At 36.5% G+C, this 19358-nt stretch overlaps 3 protein-coding genes across 7 annotated transcripts; 2 read left to right on the top strand and 1 right to left on the bottom strand.

Moving 5' to 3' along the window:
- On the top strand, positions 5430 to 9082 carry LOC18790325 (E3 ubiquitin-protein ligase BRE1A). Of its 3 annotated transcripts, none has more exons than XM_007223474.2 (6): positions 5430 to 5749; positions 6426 to 6665; positions 6749 to 6842; positions 7383 to 7474; positions 8062 to 8337; positions 8781 to 9082. In XM_007223474.2, exons 1-5 carry the CDS (start codon positions 5621 to 5623, stop codon positions 8299 to 8301), a joined length of 795 nt encoding a protein of 264 aa, XP_007223536.2. In that variant the 5' UTR covers positions 5430 to 5620; the 3' UTR covers positions 8302 to 8337; positions 8781 to 9082. The 3 variants fall into 3 exon arrangements, with proteins under 3 accessions (XP_007223536.2, XP_020411198.1, XP_020411197.1); XM_020555609.1 differs by having other exon boundaries at positions 5431 to 5749; positions 6399 to 6665; positions 6749 to 6815; XM_020555608.1 differs by having other exon boundaries at positions 5432 to 5749; positions 6399 to 6665.
- Positions 9221 to 14504, top strand: LOC18789969. 2 transcript variants are annotated; one of them, XM_020555606.1, is made up of 12 exons: positions 9221 to 9791; positions 9889 to 10000; positions 10082 to 10145; positions 10274 to 10372; positions 10475 to 10539; positions 10979 to 11074; positions 11249 to 11328; positions 11435 to 11651; positions 12144 to 12199; positions 12804 to 12899; positions 13076 to 13259; positions 14201 to 14504. In XM_020555606.1, exons 1-12 carry the CDS (start codon positions 9736 to 9738, stop codon positions 14321 to 14323), a joined length of 1248 nt encoding a protein of 415 aa, XP_020411195.1. In that variant the 5' UTR covers positions 9221 to 9735; the 3' UTR covers positions 14324 to 14504. The 2 variants fall into 2 exon arrangements, with proteins under 2 accessions (XP_020411195.1, XP_007225696.1); XM_007225634.2 differs by having other exon boundaries at positions 9223 to 9791; positions 10271 to 10372.
- LOC18792077 (pre-mRNA-splicing factor CWC25 homolog) lies at positions 15380 to 18605 on the bottom strand. Of its 2 annotated transcripts, none has more exons than XM_020555605.1 (4): positions 18234 to 18605; positions 17969 to 18101; positions 17694 to 17864; positions 15380 to 16835 (listed from the first exon to the last, which is right to left on the bottom strand). In XM_020555605.1, the coding sequence occupies exons 1-4, from the start codon at positions 18419 to 18421 to the stop codon at positions 15552 to 15554; spliced, it is 1776 nt and encodes a 591-aa protein (XP_020411194.1). In that variant the 5' UTR covers positions 18422 to 18605; the 3' UTR covers positions 15380 to 15551. The 2 variants fall into 2 exon arrangements, with proteins under 2 accessions (XP_020411194.1, XP_020411193.1); XM_020555604.1 differs by having other exon boundaries at positions 17694 to 17867.

Genomic DNA, 19358 nt, shown 5'->3' on the forward strand with positions numbered 1-19358 from the left:
TTTCTGTCCATCGACGTAAGGCGGTCTTTTATGTTCTTTGCCTAATATTTTATTGGTCTTATATTAATTGCATGTCATAAATACATCACAAAGAGCTGAAAGCTACTGTTTACTGACTTTTCATGCTAAATAGACTGCAAATATAGAGCTGCAAGCTGCTATGTTCTACGCTACTAGATTATGAGGTGCCCGATTACGCTATCTTCCATGGGCACTTGTAAAACAGGTTGTTTGGACCAATGCTATTTCTTCAGGCATGCACTCTTGCAAAGCTTCAATGTATGTAACTTCAGTTATTGTTTCTAGAGTAGTTAGCATGTGGAATATATTTAATGATATATGAGGTACATGTGTTTTACATTTTCTATATGAATGATATTATTCTTTTTGCATATATCAACAGTTTTGATGGAGATTTTTGGATCACCATCATTAGAGAGGAAAATCACAATCACACACATAAACACATGATTTTGAGTGGTTCACCTATAATTAGGCTACATCCACTTTGGAGCTTCTGTGTTTTCTATTTCTATTTCTCTATGGAGGTTTACATATTGTTAAATTGAGAGAGAGACTTGAGAGCCATTTGTAAAAGAGAGAGGCTTGAGAGTTGAAAGCCTTTGTAAAAGAGAGAGCTTGGGAGATCACCTCCATTTTGTAGTCCAAGTAGTGGTAGGTAGTTTGCTTGATTGTAATCATATTGGTAGTTTTCATGGGCGACAGGGGCAATGTATGGCAAGGGATGTCTAATAACTAAGTTGGGGGATCTTGCCTCAAAGGGTTGGTGAGGCCAACCTTGGTGTCAACAAACATCACAAACTATGACAATGAGATCAGGCCAGCTGGGTTTGGTCCTTCGGGCATTGGAAGATTGAGCAAATTTAGGTACTCCGTATTAATATTTTTTTATACGAATATCTGTCTATTATTTTTGCCTATACCTAACCAAAAAACTTCCTAACTTCTTGCAGAAACGAATGAAAACCAATGTTCCTAAGTGTGACAAACTTCCCTTGGAACCATTGGGCGTGTTCATGACCATTTGTTTTGCATGCACAGAGGTTTTGGTTGATCTTCACACAGAACCGCTGTGATCTATGGTGCAAGAGGAGGAGATTTCCGCTGCTCTCAAAGCTTCTGTTGATAGTTTGGACAGTTTCAGGCTCAGATGACTGATGATGCAGGCTATGATGTAGTACCGATACTGTCGCCCCAATGACATTCCAGCTTCCAGCCCTTTAGCTTATTTTGTTAATCTGGCATCTAACAATGTGCAATTTTATTTGAATAATTTGTACATTTTAGATGATTTTGTTTTAATTTTTTTTACATATGTTTACAATTTATATAGGCCAAATTATTCACACTCCAAATAGTCATTATGTACAAGTGCAATTCCTTTGTGTTTTTGTAAGGAAGGAGTGCATGATGATTTTCTTGCAGTATTAGTAACAACTCCCTTTATGTAAATCATGTACTTCTTTTTCTTTGCCAATTCAATACTAGTTTGCTAAAAAAAAATAAAAAAATTTAACTATGTTAAAAAGTGCTAACGAAATATTTTGAAGTTCTTATAGCAAGGACATGTTATGTTGCTAAAGAATGAACAAAATTATTCTTGTGTAACTGTCCTACATAATTGGAAAGGGATGCCTTCTCTTTTGTAAATGTTGTTGTTTGAAAGTGTTGGGGTCTTTTTCCCTTGGAAGGCTCATCCGAGCTTGTTGATTCTTGGACCGCCATAGAGTGGTGAATCAAGCCTTCGTTGCCGCCTTTTTTTGAGTTAGTGAGAACTAGACCCAAAGTATCCCGATGGAGAAGCAAGTCCCAGAAGAGTACTTTGTTCTTCTTCCAGCGACTGCGTGTTTTGTGCAAATGTTTCCGACAGCTTGACGAAGAGTTGAAGATGGTGTATTGATGCTGCACAGGCTTGGCATGAGAGCTTGGAGTGTGAGAGCTAAAGATCCACAAGTTTAGCAAATGAGAATGCATGTGCTTGGCTTGGTGTTAGATATGCTTGAGTTTGAGTGTTGATAATCTGTTGTTTGTGGCTATGACTATGAGGATTTAAGAGTTTCAAGAGAACGAGGATGAGAGGAAAAGCTTGAGGTTTGAAGGCCATGGTGTTTATAGCTTGGAAGGAAGGAAAAGTTTGGAGTTATGTTTGGTGAGGCTTTATGGAGGAGATGATGGATTTCAAGGGTGAGAAAATAGAAGTAGAAGACATGGTTGTGATGGCTGAGGAATGACTGTGAAGGCTACTGGAATGCTTGCAATAGCTAAGGAAAGGTGAGTTCTCATGGTTGCTGAGAAGCTTGCAGCAACCAAGAGGGGTTGGTTTTGACTGAGCAATGCCTCCTAATTTATAGACGGTGAAAGTTTTCCTTTATTTCCAATAGGTAAAGGGAGGTGCTGGAAACAGCTTATTTCCAATGTTTAAAATGGAGCACTGGGGCATGCTATTTTTCAGTAGGTGAAGCTCGGTACCATAAACTGATTATTTCCTATGGGTAAAAGGAAGTGCTAGAGACTGCTTGTTTCCAGTGGGTAATAGGAAGTGCTGGAAAAGGCTTGTTTCTAACGGGTAAAGGTAGGTATTTGGAAAATGACTATTTCCTATGGGTAAAAGGAAGTGCTTGAAAAATATTTCATTTGCTCATCCACATTGGAGAACTCTAAGTAATGGGTTTGGACTTTGGTGCTCCCAAGTAGCTAGCCCAAAGTCTCCATTATCCAAGAGTTTCCGTGGGCCTTCTGGACCTCTGTAACCTTCCACACCACAATCCCTCGTGCAAGCCTTGTAAACCACATGTCTTGGGTTCATGTGAGCTTGGTAGGTGATTAGCATAGAAAAAATGTATTATTGGTTTGACTTGGCATGTACACTATTTATATATTTATTAATAAATTAATTCCCAAAATACAACTTGAATTAACGCATGACCAACATTATATATTATATTGGGCCTTGAATGTCTTTGGGCTTCTCGTGACTTTTTTGGTCATCAACAGAAAACCAGTGCAATGCTTTTTGTCTCACATCAACAAAAACCCCATTTTTTTTTTTTACAAAATTAGTGAAACACCCATTCCTAGACATGAAACTATAAATATACCCTACGCAATTTAAAACATAGAAACACACCCAAAATAAACCCAAAAATCAACAATTGTATATTTTTTAATTTAATTTAGGGTTTAGGGTTTGAAGCATCAAGCCCTCCCTCAGTTTTGAAGCCTCCCTCAGGTTTGAAGCATCAAGCCCTCCCTCAGTTTTGAAGCCTCCCTCAGGTTTGAAGCATCAAGCCCTCCCTCAGTTTTGAAGCCTTAAGCCCCTCTCCTGCTTCAAACCACCATCTCTCCTCTGTTATCTCCCTTTTTCCCTCTCTTTGCCTTCAAAGTAAACCAAACAGTCTCAAAGCCATGGACCAACACAAGACCGACGACAATCTCCGTTACGTAGGTGGCCTCACACGTGTTCTCGCCGCCGATGCCTCCATTTCCTTTGCAGGTTTGTTCCATCTGCTTCAATTCGTTATTTTCATTTTGATTTTTGCTTAATTTACTTGAATTTCTACTTGATTTCTCTTTCGCATGCACCAACCCCGACGGATCGCCGATTTCCACCGACGATATATTCCAAAATGGCCAGATCTGTCTTGTGTTCCTGATTTTCAACCTGGATCTCTTCTTCGCAGATGCCGACGACGATGATTTTTCCATAGCCAAAGGGGCTGCCGCTTCCTCTTCCTCTCTGCGGCCGCCATTGAAGAAGCTCTTCTTTGAAGAGCGGAATACGCCGAACTCGGCAATGTCGTTTTAGAACTCAGAAGGTGGACTCAGGTCCTGATCCATGAGAGCAACCAGCTTCTGAGTTTGATCATCAACACCTTTTACATTTTGTTATGTAAGTTGATTTGTAATGTACAATTTGTTATCTGTAAGTCGTATGAGCAGTTGTTAACTTTCAGTAAGTGGTATGAACAGCTATTATATTGTTCATACCCTGCAACTGAGTTAATTTATATAACATAGTATTAACAGTGTACTTCTATGACATAGTATTAACAGATTTTCAGTAACAAAGCACGCTCTATATTTTGCTCTATATATGGCTGTGCACTTGAAGTTTATGATATGCAAAATGTGATTTTTACTAGGACAATAGTTCTATGACATAGTATTAACAATGTACTTCTGTGACATAGTATTAACAGTGTACTTGTTTTTTCCTTGTAAAGGTATTTCCTTTTGCCTTTGCGATTGTATCTGGTGAAACTATGGACAATTGGAGGTGGCAGCAAAGGATATCGAATCTCTTGTTAGGGTTTTTTGGATTTTTTGAATGAAATGGTATTTACAATGTTTTTGTATGAAATTGTATTAAGAATGTTTTTCTATGAAATTGTATTAACAATATACTTCTATAGCATGGTATTAGCAATGCACTTTTATGACATGTTATTAACAATGTACTTTTATGATATGGTATTAACAATGTACTTCTATGATATAGTTTGCAGAGGTTTGATGGAGAATGAAGGGTCGTGGGGACAGACCCTTGGTTTTCGTGATTTTTTATTTTATTTTATATTAAGTTTGGGTTTTTTCAAAAAAAATCTAATTTGGGCTTGCTGAGCTTGTTTTGGATTCTTTTGGAAATTTTGTGTTGGGCTTATTTTAAGTTAATTAATGGCAGAGATGTAATTTATAGGAACTTCAATACTAATTTTATATGTAGTAAATGGTTTTTGGGTGTGTTTCTAAAGTGCATTCTATGTAGGGTTTTTTTATAATTACAGCCCCTATTTTGGGTATATTACTAAAGCTCCCTTTTTTTTTTCATAGGATTTTATAAGCAAAGTTCCTTACCTTTGTCGTTTATCAGACAATAAGTGGTGGGTTTGTTGGGCTTGGGTATGGATTTGGCAATAAAATAAAAACTCATTAATAAAAAACTCCTACGTTTTTATTTCCGATTCATGACTTTTTTCATTCCTAATAAGTGCCTACTTTTTCTTTTCTAAATTTTGTTGAGAGGGCAAAGCTAGGTTTTAAAAGTTGTAGAATCATTGGTGGGTGCAAAAAAGTAGAATGTGGGATTCTAATTTAAATTTGTTAATTTTTTTAAAAATAAGCGATATTGATAAAAGAGGAATCCAACATAAAATCTCAAATGCATGAGTAAATACTTAACAACTTGAGCTATAAGTAAGTCCCTTACTAATATAATTTCCTTTTGAATTTATTTAGTTCGCAAAATGGACTTATTAGAAACGAAACTCCCATAACTGGACACATCGACCTGTTACCGTACCTCGTTTTAACAGGTGGATCCATTAGGTAATAAACTCAGCCGAAGCCCATCTTTCCGGCCCATTCTGAACACCAAGCCCGAGCCCAATGGCTTTGACAATCCAATTTCAAAACTGCAGCAGCGTTACAATGCGCTGAAGAGCGGGAAGAAGAAAACAGGAAAGGGACAATGAGAAGCGAGAAGACACTGAAACGGAAACCCAAAAAAATTCCCAAAAACTGTTCAAAGAACCAATTAATTAAAATGGAGGAGAGAATAAGACTAAGCTGTAAACATTGATTTTGTTTCCTAAAAAAGTATATGGGTTTTGTAATACCAAGAAAGCAAGAGAGGCCAACACTTTGCTCAATATATTATCTTCTCGTCTCATCCACCGCTCTCTCTATTGGGCGTTCTTTCACATTGAATTTCTCTCCCTACACACCAGAGGTATGGGTTCTTCTTCTTCTTTTTCTTCTATGTATTTGTTGGGTTTGCTTTTTTTTTTTTCCTCCCTCTTTTTAGTTTTTAGAAATTTTGGGTTTTGATTTTTTCGGTATTTGATCTATTTTGATATATATTTTTTAAAAAATTCTGAAATATATGTGTTTTTGTATGTATGTGTGTGTGCCACGGCTATTGCTTTCATTGTATTGTCTTATATTAGTCTGCTTGCCATGTCGGCTGATTGAATTTTGGATACAAAAGCAGAATTCAAGCTAGGGAATATGTTTTTGGGGTTCAGGTTGTTTAAGTTTGTGAATTGTGTTTTTGACATGGTGGATATTTTCTTGTGGGGAAAAAGAGAAGGGGCCAAATCTTCTAGGGAATATACTTTTTTTATTTTATTATTTTATTACAATTTGAATGCGTTCTGATGAATTTTTCTTCTCATGTTCAAGAACAAAAACGATGTAAAGATTATTGTAAGTTCTTAGCAAAAAAGATAAAATAGTGTGAGTGATATTTCTTTAATTGTTAAGACCAATGTTTGAGACCCTTTTTTATTTTTCCTCAGTAACTAGATAACATCAGGGAAAATTTGTTTGTGAACTCAGAACTGGTTATCTCAAATTAAAATTTCTTTCTGAATGTTCAGGTTTTTGTTTCAAAACTGATAAATCAGCTTGTTAGCATGAGCATAGAAGGATCTAGTGAAGTTCAACGGTGGAATGTGAGAGATGTTGCAATGGGAAGGATAATAGATTTGGACCTTAATCATCCACCTCCTAATGAGAACATGGCTCTACCTGGTTCTTTGGGACTACAAGTTCAAGGAATTGGGCATTATCAAGGACAAGCTACAGCTGCAGCGGATTTTGTGGATGATGAAGTTGTTATAATCTCACCAAGGAAATTTGCAGAAGTATGATATTTATCTTTAATATTGAATCTCATATGAAAAATGCTTAAAGTTGATTTTAATTTTCTGGTGTCAACTCGTTTTAGGCCACGAATAATTCACGACAAAATCCTTCTCGGAGAAGCCGTAGAGTCATAGAAGGTCTTTCTGAAGGTGCAGAATTCTATACCAGGCTTTCAGGTTTATTAATGTTTTCCCTTCTGCACGTACTTCTTACATTATGCAAGCATCAAATTCAGACAGTTGCGCTCCCCTACTGATTAGTTCTTTACATTCTCATCGTCATGTTGCTTGCAAGAGACCATAGCTTTGTAGGAGATTATGTGTCTCTGGAATGATATTTTTTCAATATATTTCTTGAGCTATTCCCCTCAGTTCGAACCTTGCTTTTGATATTTACTTCTTTTTCAGTTAAGGGTCCACTCTACTTATCGACTCTTTAACATTAGTGTAGACTATTTAGTACTTTTATACTGTTAAAATAACAGTTCACGTAGGTAGTTAACTGTTATTCTGTTTTGGTCGTGTTACTGAGGTTCTCTGTTCAGTGTCTCTCTTGATAGTCTAAACTTTTTCATAGTTTAATTAAATACTTTAAGGTGTATTCTTTTCCTACCCATTTCTGCAATATTGAAGGATGTTGGATTGGATGTACAATGTAAATTATGTCTTATTGAAGTTTTCTTGGTTGCACTTGACCTTTTAATCTACTATCAACAGAATTGACAAATTTCCGTGCCTTTAGCCAACTTGGAGCTTCCAACTGGGAGGTTTCGGTCAATGTTGATGTTCGTAACAAACCAGAGTATACTGTAAGAATCTTCCCTAAGTTCTTATGATGCTATTTCCTTGCTTTAGTATATCCACTTCTCTTCTCACTTTATATAGAATAGCACATTGGCACTTCTGTTGCATATATGATACAGCTACTAAATAACATCACTATGAACATACATATGTTTCATGTATAAAATAGCCAAAAAAAGAAGATTGAATTTGAACATCCTACTTTTCAACTGATCACATGTCAACCTTCAGTGAGGATGACACCTGATTTAATTTGAAGCTTCAAACAACTGCTTTTGAAGTTTAAATTACTTAAATGTTCATTTCTTCTCATTTCTTTTTTCTTTTTTACCTTTGCATAGTAGTGGCACATAGTTGCAGATCTCTGACATATTTGGTTAGATGCCAGATTTGTTGTTTGGTAATTTGTTTTTGAAAGACAAGAAAGTGTTTATCGGACTCTTCCAAATTATTTTGAAGAACTTATCTGGCACTTCTTTTAACAGCTCATGTTGAAGTTATGAGTAGTATGCATGAAACTGTTAATTATGTATATCTAACCAGCAGATTGATGCAAATTTCTGGAACTAAGCTTGGAAGTTTCTGATGGCAGGCAACTAACGTTCCCATGCCTCCAGTTGTGCCCCAGAGTGAGTTCTTGCCAGAGGCACCTGGTTTCACTTGTGCAATCTGCATAGGCCAGTTGATTGAAGAAACATCGACAAAGTGTGGTCACATCTTCTGCAAGAAGTGCATTGAGAAAGCCATAGCTACTCAACACAAATGCCCTACCTGCAGGCATAAACTTAGAAAGCGAGATATCCTCAGGATCTACCTTCCAAACAGCAGTTAAATGGATTATGTACCTCCTAGTGGCGAAGTTCTAGAGGTGTTGTAACTGTGTTCTTGTTTTTCTCAGTTTTCTTATATGATATAAAATTAATGATCAAAATGCTTTTATTTTCCTTTATTTTTTAGTAAACTAGAAAAAGCCATAATTTAGGTATCGTTTCCAAGTTGTGAACTCATCTTTTGCTTATTTGGTAGAAAATGCAATCGATGAAGATTTTGACTGCATGAAACTCTCTCTCTCTCTCTCTCTCTCTCTCTCTCTCTCTCTCTCTCTCTCTCTCTCTCTGCATATTTGTTCCAACTTATGAACTGCTCTTTTTCTTATTTGGTTGAAAAATTCAGTAAATGAAGATTTTGAATTATCAAACTAGAAGCTTTTTCTGCATATTTGTTCATTCACTAGGTCCAAGTGTTGGATATGAAGGAAGGTGACCATCAATCCTAGTTTAGTCTGATGCATATTATTGTCACTTTATGCAGGAAACGAAGCAGGTCATTAAACTGATAAGCTCCTAGGAAAGGTGTGAATTCTTAGGCATTGTGAGTTGATATGGCACACTGATTCAGCTGCCCCTTCTTAGGGTAATTCTTCTGGCTGTTCAACAGCTGCGATCCTAGGCTTCCAGTGAAGAGAACATTGGTTTATCAAGTCTCTACAGTTACAGTTATTGAACTTTCTTTTAAAACTTGTATGGACTAGTTCAGTTGTTTTCCTCTCGGAGGGTCTTTTTGTGAGACTGACTTTTGAAATTAGGCTTCTTAGATCTTGTTATCATTAGCTTCCTGACACAGTTTGGAGTTACAGGTAGAACAGTTGAGAAGGCTGAGACGAGTAGTCTTCCAACATTTAGACAATGTAATTGGCATTCAGTATAAATGGAAGTTCCCTTACTGTTGCAAGTTGCAACTGTGTCTCAATCTAGTGATACTTTTCTTCTCAATGTTAATTGATATATTAAGTTTGAATGCCCGCTTCCTGCCAAAACTGAAAAAAAAAAAACTGCAAGGGTGTTGTATTAAAATAAAAGAAAAAGAAGGAAATTTTCGAAAACTAAACCAATTTTGGCCGTTCAGTGATGTTTAATCAGTTTTTCTGAAGTCTTTTAGCTCAAGTGGTTAAGAGCATTTATCCATACACCTAAAGTCCTATGTTCGATTCCCCACTCCCCAATATCACTTGTATAAAAAAAAAAATATATAAAAAAAAAGGGATAAATTGGACAAAGAAAAGGCTAAATTGGATCAAAAGAAAGTTCGGCTTCTGGATTCTAAGTCCAACTGGTCGGCCCAAATTTCCACCCAAGCCCAAAAATTGGCAGATCTTTCAGTAAATTCTCTCTCTCTCTCTCTCTCTCTCTCTCTAATTTTGAATTTCGCATGCTGCATTTCGGTGTACACACTACACAGGGCGGGAGCAAAAGAGATAGAAAAGAACATGGAAGAAGACCCAATTCCTTCTTCAGAACCACTCGACCTTAACACCATTCAGAGGTCTCTGTCTGTCTGTCTGTCTGTCTGTCTGTGTATATTGGATTTACTTTTTTGTTTATTTTCTGAATTATTGTTTATTTTGTGTTTAAATTTGAAGACAAGTGAGAGAGCTGGAAGAGATTATCGAAAGTTGTCGCCAAGACGATGCCTCAGAATTATCCCCTTCAGATTCTGATGATTTAATCAGAAACTGCGGTCTCCTCCTCCAGGTTTTCTTGAAATTAATCCCACTTTTTCGTCCAATTTGCACAATTCCTTGCATTTACCTAACTCTCCATGTGAATGTGCAGAGCAGAGTTGAACAGATAGTATCAGAATGCTCTGATGTTGGTCTCTTAGAGGATCAAGAATTTGGTAACTTCTCCTCTAATCTCTCTGTCACTGTGTTTTTCTTTACTGGGCAATCGATTTTGCTAGTGGGTTTGTGACATTTAGTACTAGAACTTACTGCACTATGGGATCTGTCCAATTTTTGTTAGAAGCATACGTAGGACGTTTTGAACAGGAGCTCAACTCTGTGGAGGCTGAGAGCACCAAGGTCTCAAATGGAATTGAGGATCTCATTCGAACCCATGGGGAAGGTGAAGACTCAGTCTTTAGTGTTCCATGCCAATGTGCATTGATATTTAATGTATGATGTTTTTTTTTTTTTTTTTTTCCGACCTTTTCTTTTGTATATGCAGATTTTAATCGACTTGGCACTGATCTTGCACAGTTGAAATGTTCATTAGATTTTGTTGAAGAAAAGGTTGGTTTTCCGTTGGTGAAACAATATTAGTTTTTTTTGGATCAGACTCTTTGGTAGTATGACAAGGCATGCAAGCCAATTTGTTTGATACAAATGGGTTTGAATGGAGACCTATAATCTGCTCTTTCTTACAAGTCTGTGAATAGAGGTTGAATTTAATTACAGTTATCTGGTGTATACACATGTTGTAATTTATCCCTTTATCCCTTTAATGTTACAGTTGTTGAAAGTTCCCAGATTTCCATGGTGTAGTAATCTGCACATTATGTGATCCCTTGTTGGTTGTTTCTTTGTTCTTTTCATTTTCTCACTTTTGCTTGACTACCTCACCCCCCAGGTTGTATATGATATCTTTATTTCCATAAGTTGGGAATGTTTGAATTTTATTTGGAAATCACATATGTAATCTTTCAAGATAATAGCTGTGTACCATTTGTAGGATCTGGAGAAAGCAAAACTGGGTGCAGATGTTGATTACCATAAATGTGGGAAAGATCTGTTGGATCCGATGAATGTGAATGCAGACAAGTTTGAGGTTTCATTCAAAATCATATTATGCAATACTGTTTGCTTCTAGGGTATTATATTAGTTAAGGCTGAAATAATACATACAGACATTTTGAGGGTCTTGATTCTTATGTAAGGAGTTAGTTAAAGAAATTTCCATAACCTTTTTACCATTTTAAGATATCTTGTGTTTAACTTGCAGCTACTGGAACTTGAAAATCAGATTGAGAAGAACAATATAATTTTGAAGTCTTTACAGGATTTAGAATGTACACTTAAATGGTAATTATGCCACTTTGACCTTATTTTGTGTGAGTGCGTGTATTTCATTTAGCTTGGTATAGAGTTATTCTCTTATACTTTTAGTTTTTTTGTTTGATTGATGTAGGCTTGACAACACAGAACAGATTGAGGATGCAGTTACAGGTCTGAAGGTCATTGCTTTTGAGGGAAACTGCGTTAGGTTGTCACTTAGGACATACATTCCGAAGTTGGAAGACCTTTTCTCCCCAAAAAAAGTTGGAGATGCCACTGAGCCATCTGAAGTAAATCATGAGCTGCTAATTGAACTTCTGGAGGGGACTATGGGTTTAAGGAATGTTGAGGTATCAAAACATGAATATCTCAGGAAATCTTTCTTCACTAGTGTCATTGTTTAATAAAGCTTAGAATTAGAGATATTACTATAACATCAAAGACAATATAGCACTTGTGGGATGTGCCCATCTGTTGCTGAACCATGGTGGCAGGTGCTGGCCACTGTTGGCAGTGCCTACATGGCTTGGGCTGACATTGCAGTGCTCCACCCAAGGGTGATGTCATGCCAGCCCCTTCAATGTTCCTTCCAAAAAAAATAAAAAATTGTTCTCTCACGTAATTTCATAGAGGGATGAAATTGCAATTATGTTTCTTTTTTTTTTTGCTTTGTCAAAGGTGGATGGGGTGAGTATTTTTTCATAGTGACATGACAATGAAGAAAGAAGTAAGCTCAACACCCTGTGCATCTTTTAAATAAGTTGGTACTGCTCTCAAATTTCTTATGAGCACCATACTCTGGATTTTTTAAATACATTGATGATGATATCTCATTTTTCCAGATTTTTCCAAATGATGTATACATAAACGATATTCTTGATGCTGCAAAGTCTTTGAGGTTTGTTTTTCCAGTACCTGTCTTATGATTTCTAAAATTTGTTTCTTTCTTTGTTGTTGTCTTCATGCCATTCCTTTTTTTTTTTTTTTTTTTTTTTTGTTTTAAAAAAAATATTTCCTCTACTGCAATTGGTAGCGCTTCAATAATTAAAAGGCAATTAGCAAACAAATCCCTCTAAAATAAAGGACAGATTTCCATGCTTGAATTCAGGACCTGGCAGACAGCAGAAACTATCGAGCCAATCACAACACACACGCACACTTGCATTACCTAGTCATATTTTTAATAGGTTTTCTCTCTCTAAAGGTTTTTATTTTTTTAATCTTTGACATTTCTTTTGAATTATGTGCTCTCTCAACTTGATTCCTGTCATATGATCAGATAGTAGTTGTTTGTTTTTCTATCTTTCTATACTTGCTCAATTGGCTCATGTTCTTCTATCTGCTGAATATGGGAGTGAGTGTAGGGTTTATTTCAATATTCTTAGGAATAAGTATAAATACTTGGTGACCTTATTTCTGATTACTTTTCTACAAAAGGTGCTATTTATGAAAAAAACAGATTCAGTATATTGTTTTATTGAGTTCATGAATGCACTTTGCAGGAAATCTTCATTGCAGTGGTTTGTAACAAAAGTGCAAGACAGAATAGTTCTATGCACCATGAGGCGACTAGTGGTAAAAAATGAAAACAAATCAAGGTGAGACATTTTCCTTAGCAATTTTGGTGTATGTATTCATTATGCTCTTAAATATTTTCCAAGGTAATTGAATTCCATATTTTTAATAATGATTCCAAATAGTATTATATAAGGGCTCATTAACAAAAGTGTAGTAAATCCAAATGTTTTCATTTGGAATGCATCAATCCATGCAGACACTCATTGGAGTACTTGGATAAAGATGAGACAGTAGTGGCTCATGTGGTTGGAGGAGTTGATGCATTCATCAAGGTCCCTCAAGGTTGGCCATTGTTAAGTTCTCCATTGAAACTGATATACCTCAAGAGCTCTGATCAACATTCAAAGGGAATTTCTTTAAGTTTTCTTTGCACGGTTCAGGTCAGTGTACACCTCCTTATCTCTTACTAGTTTCCTTACTTCGGGGTGGATATACCTTTTTTCAAATTCTCCTCTGTTGAAAGACTCATTTGGAATGCATCAATTTGCCCATGAATTTTATATCTCGAAGTCACCTAAATCAAGTAGTTATATTTTATGTTATCTCCAATTAATTTTGTTCTAATATGCTGTCTTCTTGTCATAAGCATGCATGCCGACCGTTTTGTATTAAGGTCTGGTTCCTGGATGGAAAAGTAAATAAACAACATAATTTAATCGTGGAGTTTTTTATATAGATTTTCTTGGATAGTGCAATAATTTGTTAGTTTTAGCAGGGGACAACCAAAGTACAAAAGCAGTATGCGTTAAAAATGTAAGAACAATAAGAAAATACATATGCAGAAGTGCTAGGGTGAAAAACTGACAGATCGTTGTTTACAATGCTGTTGACTATTTCGTGTATATTTGAGAAATTTCATCAAATTGATGGCAGTTGCAAGCATGCCTAGTGAGCTTAAAATTTGGATATTTTGGTTTCTTTTGAACCAGTTTGAGCTTATATAAAAATATACAAAAATGTGAATTGCTCATAAAAAAAAAAAAGCTATTAGATTTCATACATGTTTATTATTTTCAATAATATGAAAGAAAGGTTAAGTGTTGATACAAACTCAGATCCTCTAAGCGTGTAATTGTTCTTGCAGACATTCATGTATTGTCTCTACAATAATAGTTTCTTTGTACTATGCGTTTTCTCAAATAATTGTGCATTATGTTTTCTTGCTGTCTCTTTTGGTTCCTAGTGTCATGTCTTTCTGTTACATGTATAAATTCAAAATTTCACAAAATAAAATAAAAAATGGTAAAAGTCCACTGTAATGCCTGGTTCTTTTTTGCTGAGCTTTTCCCTTCTTTTGGTTGCATAATTGTTGATTGTTTAGGAATTGGCAAATTCGTTGGCTGTACGAATTCGGCAGACTCTATCGAGTTTTGTGGATGCTATTGAAAAAATACTTGTAGAGCAGATGTGCTCAGAAATCCATGGTGATGCTTCTGAACAATGACTTGTATAACACTTGTGATACTAATCACACATGTAAAATAGCTTCCAGATTCCAGTGTTGTCTTGTACGTTTACAAATTATCAGACTGAAATGATTCGGAGTATTGTAACGATATTGTTGAAATGAGAAAAAGAAGGGGTTCTTAAGTAAGTCCCTAGAGCAACACGTTTTGCCATAAATATTTTGAAGCCCTCAACTTTTGTTGTTTTGTTTCAAACCCTCAATTTGTGGAGACTTTTGGCAGTAAGCCCTCAACTTAAGCCCCAAAAACTCATCAAAAAGTCCCATTTAGGGTCGCATAAGAGTATTTCCTAGGTTCTTTGAGAAAAACTTGGAAGTTTTTACTGGGGTTTTACTAATTTTCCTTGATGTCTTGACCTTTGGCCTGGACTGAGGCGAGGCCGACCACGTAAAGCATTGTTGGTCATGTACATCTTGTACTGTTGTACACTAACAAATTGATTATGACCATTGGTTTCTAAACCTACGTTTGAGTTTTGAGTGCAATTTTTTTAATGTTTTAATTTAACCCAATAATGTGCAGAATCTTATTTTCAATTCCCACTTTATTGGTGCAAATTTTAGTTGGCATTACAAAGTACAAACTAGTGCAAAGAATGGTAAATGTAAGCCATGGTAAAAACTTCCTTAGGAATTTGCTTTGGTCTTAGGTTGCCTGTAATCCAGTAACTTCACGATTTCTGTTTTATATTTAAACCTGTGATTTTCCTTTTTATTAAAAACATTTGATAAAAGAGGGATAAAGATTGAAGGGGCACATAACAACGCCATGATTGGATACGGGCTCCCATTTTTATTCAAAGATTGAAGAGGCTAATTATGTCTGGATGATGAGCAGATTCCTATAATATCATAATTGCATGCCTTCATTGACCTTTCTCCTCACATGTAATTAGGTAAATTCCCTGCATTTTTAAGTTAAAAGATGGATGAGGAGGAGGTCATGGCTTCTTTTGCTCATGAAGAGGCCGGAATTATGTTTGGGTGGAGCGATTGATTAATATCTTTCTTTTCCATTTAATTAAAAATGGATAATAAAGAAGAAAAAAAAAAATCAATCATTTTGTGCAACTTAACATTCAACAACAATCATTACACATGGAGAGGAAACAACTATTGTTTTATGAAAACATACGCAGAACAATGGGGTAAAAGTATAGAAACACCTGGATTAATGGAACTAGATAAACAACAAAACACAACAGCATTACCGACGAAAAGCATTGCGTTCACTTGCTTCAGATCTGCCCTGCAAATAATGTGTTCGGCGACGTACACTCTCCTCAATTGTTGAGCTTCCTCCCCTCTCAGCACCATAAACACTAGTTTGAACAGCATCCAAGAAGTTTCTGCCACTGGATTTGACAGCCTGGGTAGCTTCCAGTGCATCATTCTCCTCGGCCTTTTTCAAACGTTTCCATCTTTGCTCTTCATGCAACTCAGCATCTATTTGCATCTCCTTTAGCCTAGCAGCTCTTTCTTCTTCTGAAAGTTTAGGAGCAACATTTCGACGCTTGTAGTGTGATTCATTCCGACCTTTCATGGGGTATTTTTCTAGTTCTAAATTGTCATGTTTTCCCTTGGCATCCCCTTGATCATCATCTCTTCCAATTTTTATGGACTGATTCTTCCCACCTCGGCGTGCTCTGTTACGTGATTCATCTTCCAAATGTGAACGCTTGACAAGGTTTTTCCCACTTCGACCTAATCTTTTACGTGATTCATCTTCAGAATCTGAATGCTTAACGTGGTTCTTCTCACTTCGCTGTGCTCTGTAACGGGTTTCATCTTCGGAATCCGAATGCTTAACAGGGTTCTTCCCACTTCGATGTGCTCTGTTACGTGATACATCTTCTGAACCTGAATGCTTAACATGGTTCTTCTCACTTCTCCGTGCTCTGTACCGCAATTCATCTTCGGAATCTGAATGGTTAACAGGATTCTTCCCACTTTGGCGTGCTGTGTTATGTGATTCATCTTCTAATCCTGAATGTTTAACATGGTTTTTCTCACTTCTCCGTGCTCTGTAATGCGATTCATCTTCGGAATCTGAATGGTGAACAGGATTCTTACCACTTCGACGTGCTCTGTTATGTGATTCATTTTCTAAATCTGAATGTTTAACATGGTTCTTCTCACTTCTCCGTGTTCTGTAACGGAATTCATCTTCGGAATCTGAATGCTTAACAGGGTTCTTCCCACTCCGATGTGATCTGATATGTGATTCATCTTCTGAATCTGAATGCTTGACAGTGTTCTCACGTCGACGTGCACTTTTACATGATTCATCTTCCGAATCTGAATGCTTAACATACTTTGATATCTGACGATGACCACTCTTCCTCCTTTCCACTTCAGCAGTGTCATTTCCTGAATCTGATGTTTGTATGGATGATGAATGTTTGCTATGCTTTGAAGCACCAGTATGGTGCTGCTTCTTCTGGTGTTCCTTCTTTTCATGCAGTTTCTCTGCGGGCTTCTTTGCTTCAACCTTTTATTGAAAAAAAAATTGATCAGCATATACACAGTCAAACATTCTCTTAAACTAATAAAAGACATCTGCTAAAACCCTGATAAACCCAGCAAAAGACCCAAAAAACCCTTAGTAATAAAATGCTATTGTGGTGTAAACTGTGGGTGCAAACCATGCCACGTGAACAGAAACCCAGCTACAGCTAATTATTCACTCAAGTTAAAAAGAAATCGTGAAGACTTATAGATCTACTGAGGTCATGATCCAAGGGGCAAAAAGATCTTCCTCAGAATACAAGGCTATAGGCTTCTGTAACTAACAAGTATTGTCTAACCAAGCCACGGCTGCATCACTTAAATAAAAACTACCCCATTACTACAATCAAGTTAATTTAATTCCATTAACACCCTTAACTTCTGCATCAGCTCCTCGTGAATGGTTGGTCCAGAAATGCTCTCTTAACACTAAAAATTTCTGGTCTTAGCTATACTCTTTTTCTTCTTCTCCCTGTTTTTTTCTTCAAACGTTCATCCTCTCTGGGCCAGTTAAATAATTTTTTTTCTTGGCAGCCTGCCTTTATTATTCACACTTCTTCCACATCCAACTCGTTAATTTTCCCAACAAACTACTTTTTCTTCCACATATATTCCCCAATCCTGTCTTTCAGGTCCTAAAACCTATGCAGAACACCAAAATGGCGCCAGTGACCATATTTTTATATCTACAGATTTTCTTTTGTCTGTATAGTGAGAGGTGGAATCTTATATAATTGGCAGACTTTGAAATCATCAAATCATGTCTAACTATGCTGTCTGGCATAAGTAATTTATTCTTGATTAGTGAGTAAGAGAAAAGTAAAAAAAAATACAAACTTACAGATTTGCGAATCATGGCCATCTGGACAGGATTGTTCTTAATACGAGAAAGGGCTTCCTGCTCACGCTGCCGAATCATAAGCAAAGGATCCGAGTGGAGCTTCCTCCAAGCATCATTGGCAGATTGAGGCTTTTCTTCGAACAGAGCTCCCGGCACAGATGCTGATGCCTGCTGCTGGAGAATCAGTAGTCACAAAGGATCATAAGAAACATGACTTTGTAGTTGCACTACATTTTATACACAAATGGGAAATTAAAGATCATAAATACAATTACCTTGGAGGCGGCAGAGGAGGTAGGAGCTTCTTCGGTCTTGGGTAAGGCTTCAAGGGTTTTGAAACTATCTGAACCACCAGGGCGCCCAACGGCCAATCCCGAATCATATAAGAACTCCAACCGCTCTTGCCTCCTGCAAATAACAAACAATTGCAGTTGATTAGGGATTAATTGACGAATTTGAAGGAAAAACAAAGACCCCAACCCTAACCCTAAACCTAAACCCTAAGAAGAAATAAAAAGGAATAAGATTAGAATTGCTTACGGGACGAGACCGGCTTGCTCCTGGAGAAGGCGGAACTCAGAGCGCTCGCGCTCTTCAACGATCTGTTTGCGGAGCTCGTCCAACTTCTTCTGCTCGGCCTCGTGCTTTTGCTCTGCCTTCCACACGTTCTCTATGTTCCGAAGGCTCCCTGTGTGCCATCCCTTCTTGTTCAGAAATTTCAACGCCATTCTTCTTCTTCTTCTTCTTCTTCTTCTTCTGCTTCAATATTTGAATGAATGAATGAACGAAAAGGTAGAATTTAAGCGATCAATTTCAATTTCAATCGCGCAGTCTCTCTTCCTCTGAGTTTTATGCGTGGCTGGCGTTGTCCTTCGCCATCCTCGTCGCCCGTTATATCTTGGGAAAAATAAAAAACGGTATAGGTGGATTAATTTTTTTTTTTTTAAAAGATCAAAATCGGATGATATTTTGTTATAACTTTTTTTAAATTGTTTGTTTATAGTGTATTTTTCAATAATACGTACACATATTTTGACTACAAAAGAAGTATAAATATGGGCATAATTTTGTTGTTGGAAAATATGGGCAGCATCATTGAAAAATCCGTATCAAATACATGGGAAAATGCATTCGTATGATTTGGAAGACTATTAAAAAAAAAGAAAGTATTTACTCTTACCACGTAATGGAATGTACAATAGTCTCGTATTATATATATTTTTTCACTTTAAAACATATAATTTTCACTGAATTACCCATCCTAAACTATAATTTTTGCAATTCAATACCGACTCTCAAATTTCAGATACGAAAATAATAAATAATACATACAATAGCTTAGAGCAAAAATCATAATTTGACTAAGTGGTGAAATTAAATTAATTTGATATGAAATATATTGCTAAAAGTACCTTAAATTTTATTATTACTAGAATAACCCACCAACATATCGTGAACTTGTAGGTAAATATAGCAAATCTCCCCCATACCCTTGTAGGTAAGTATAGCAAATTTCCATATATATATATATATATACCATTAAAGCGGTCGTGAGCTGGGTTCAGAACTCGTGAGACAGTTCGGTCCACTTGATTTACTGAAAGGCTATAAATATATCTTCTTCTTCGGACATATTTGGCATGGCGCTAGAACCTTGTTTAGAGA

Source organism: Prunus persica, chromosome G1, assembly GCF_000346465.2.
Source record: "Prunus persica cultivar Lovell chromosome G1, Prunus_persica_NCBIv2, whole genome shotgun sequence".
Taxonomy (NCBI): Eukaryota; Viridiplantae; Streptophyta; class Magnoliopsida; order Rosales; family Rosaceae; genus Prunus; species Prunus persica.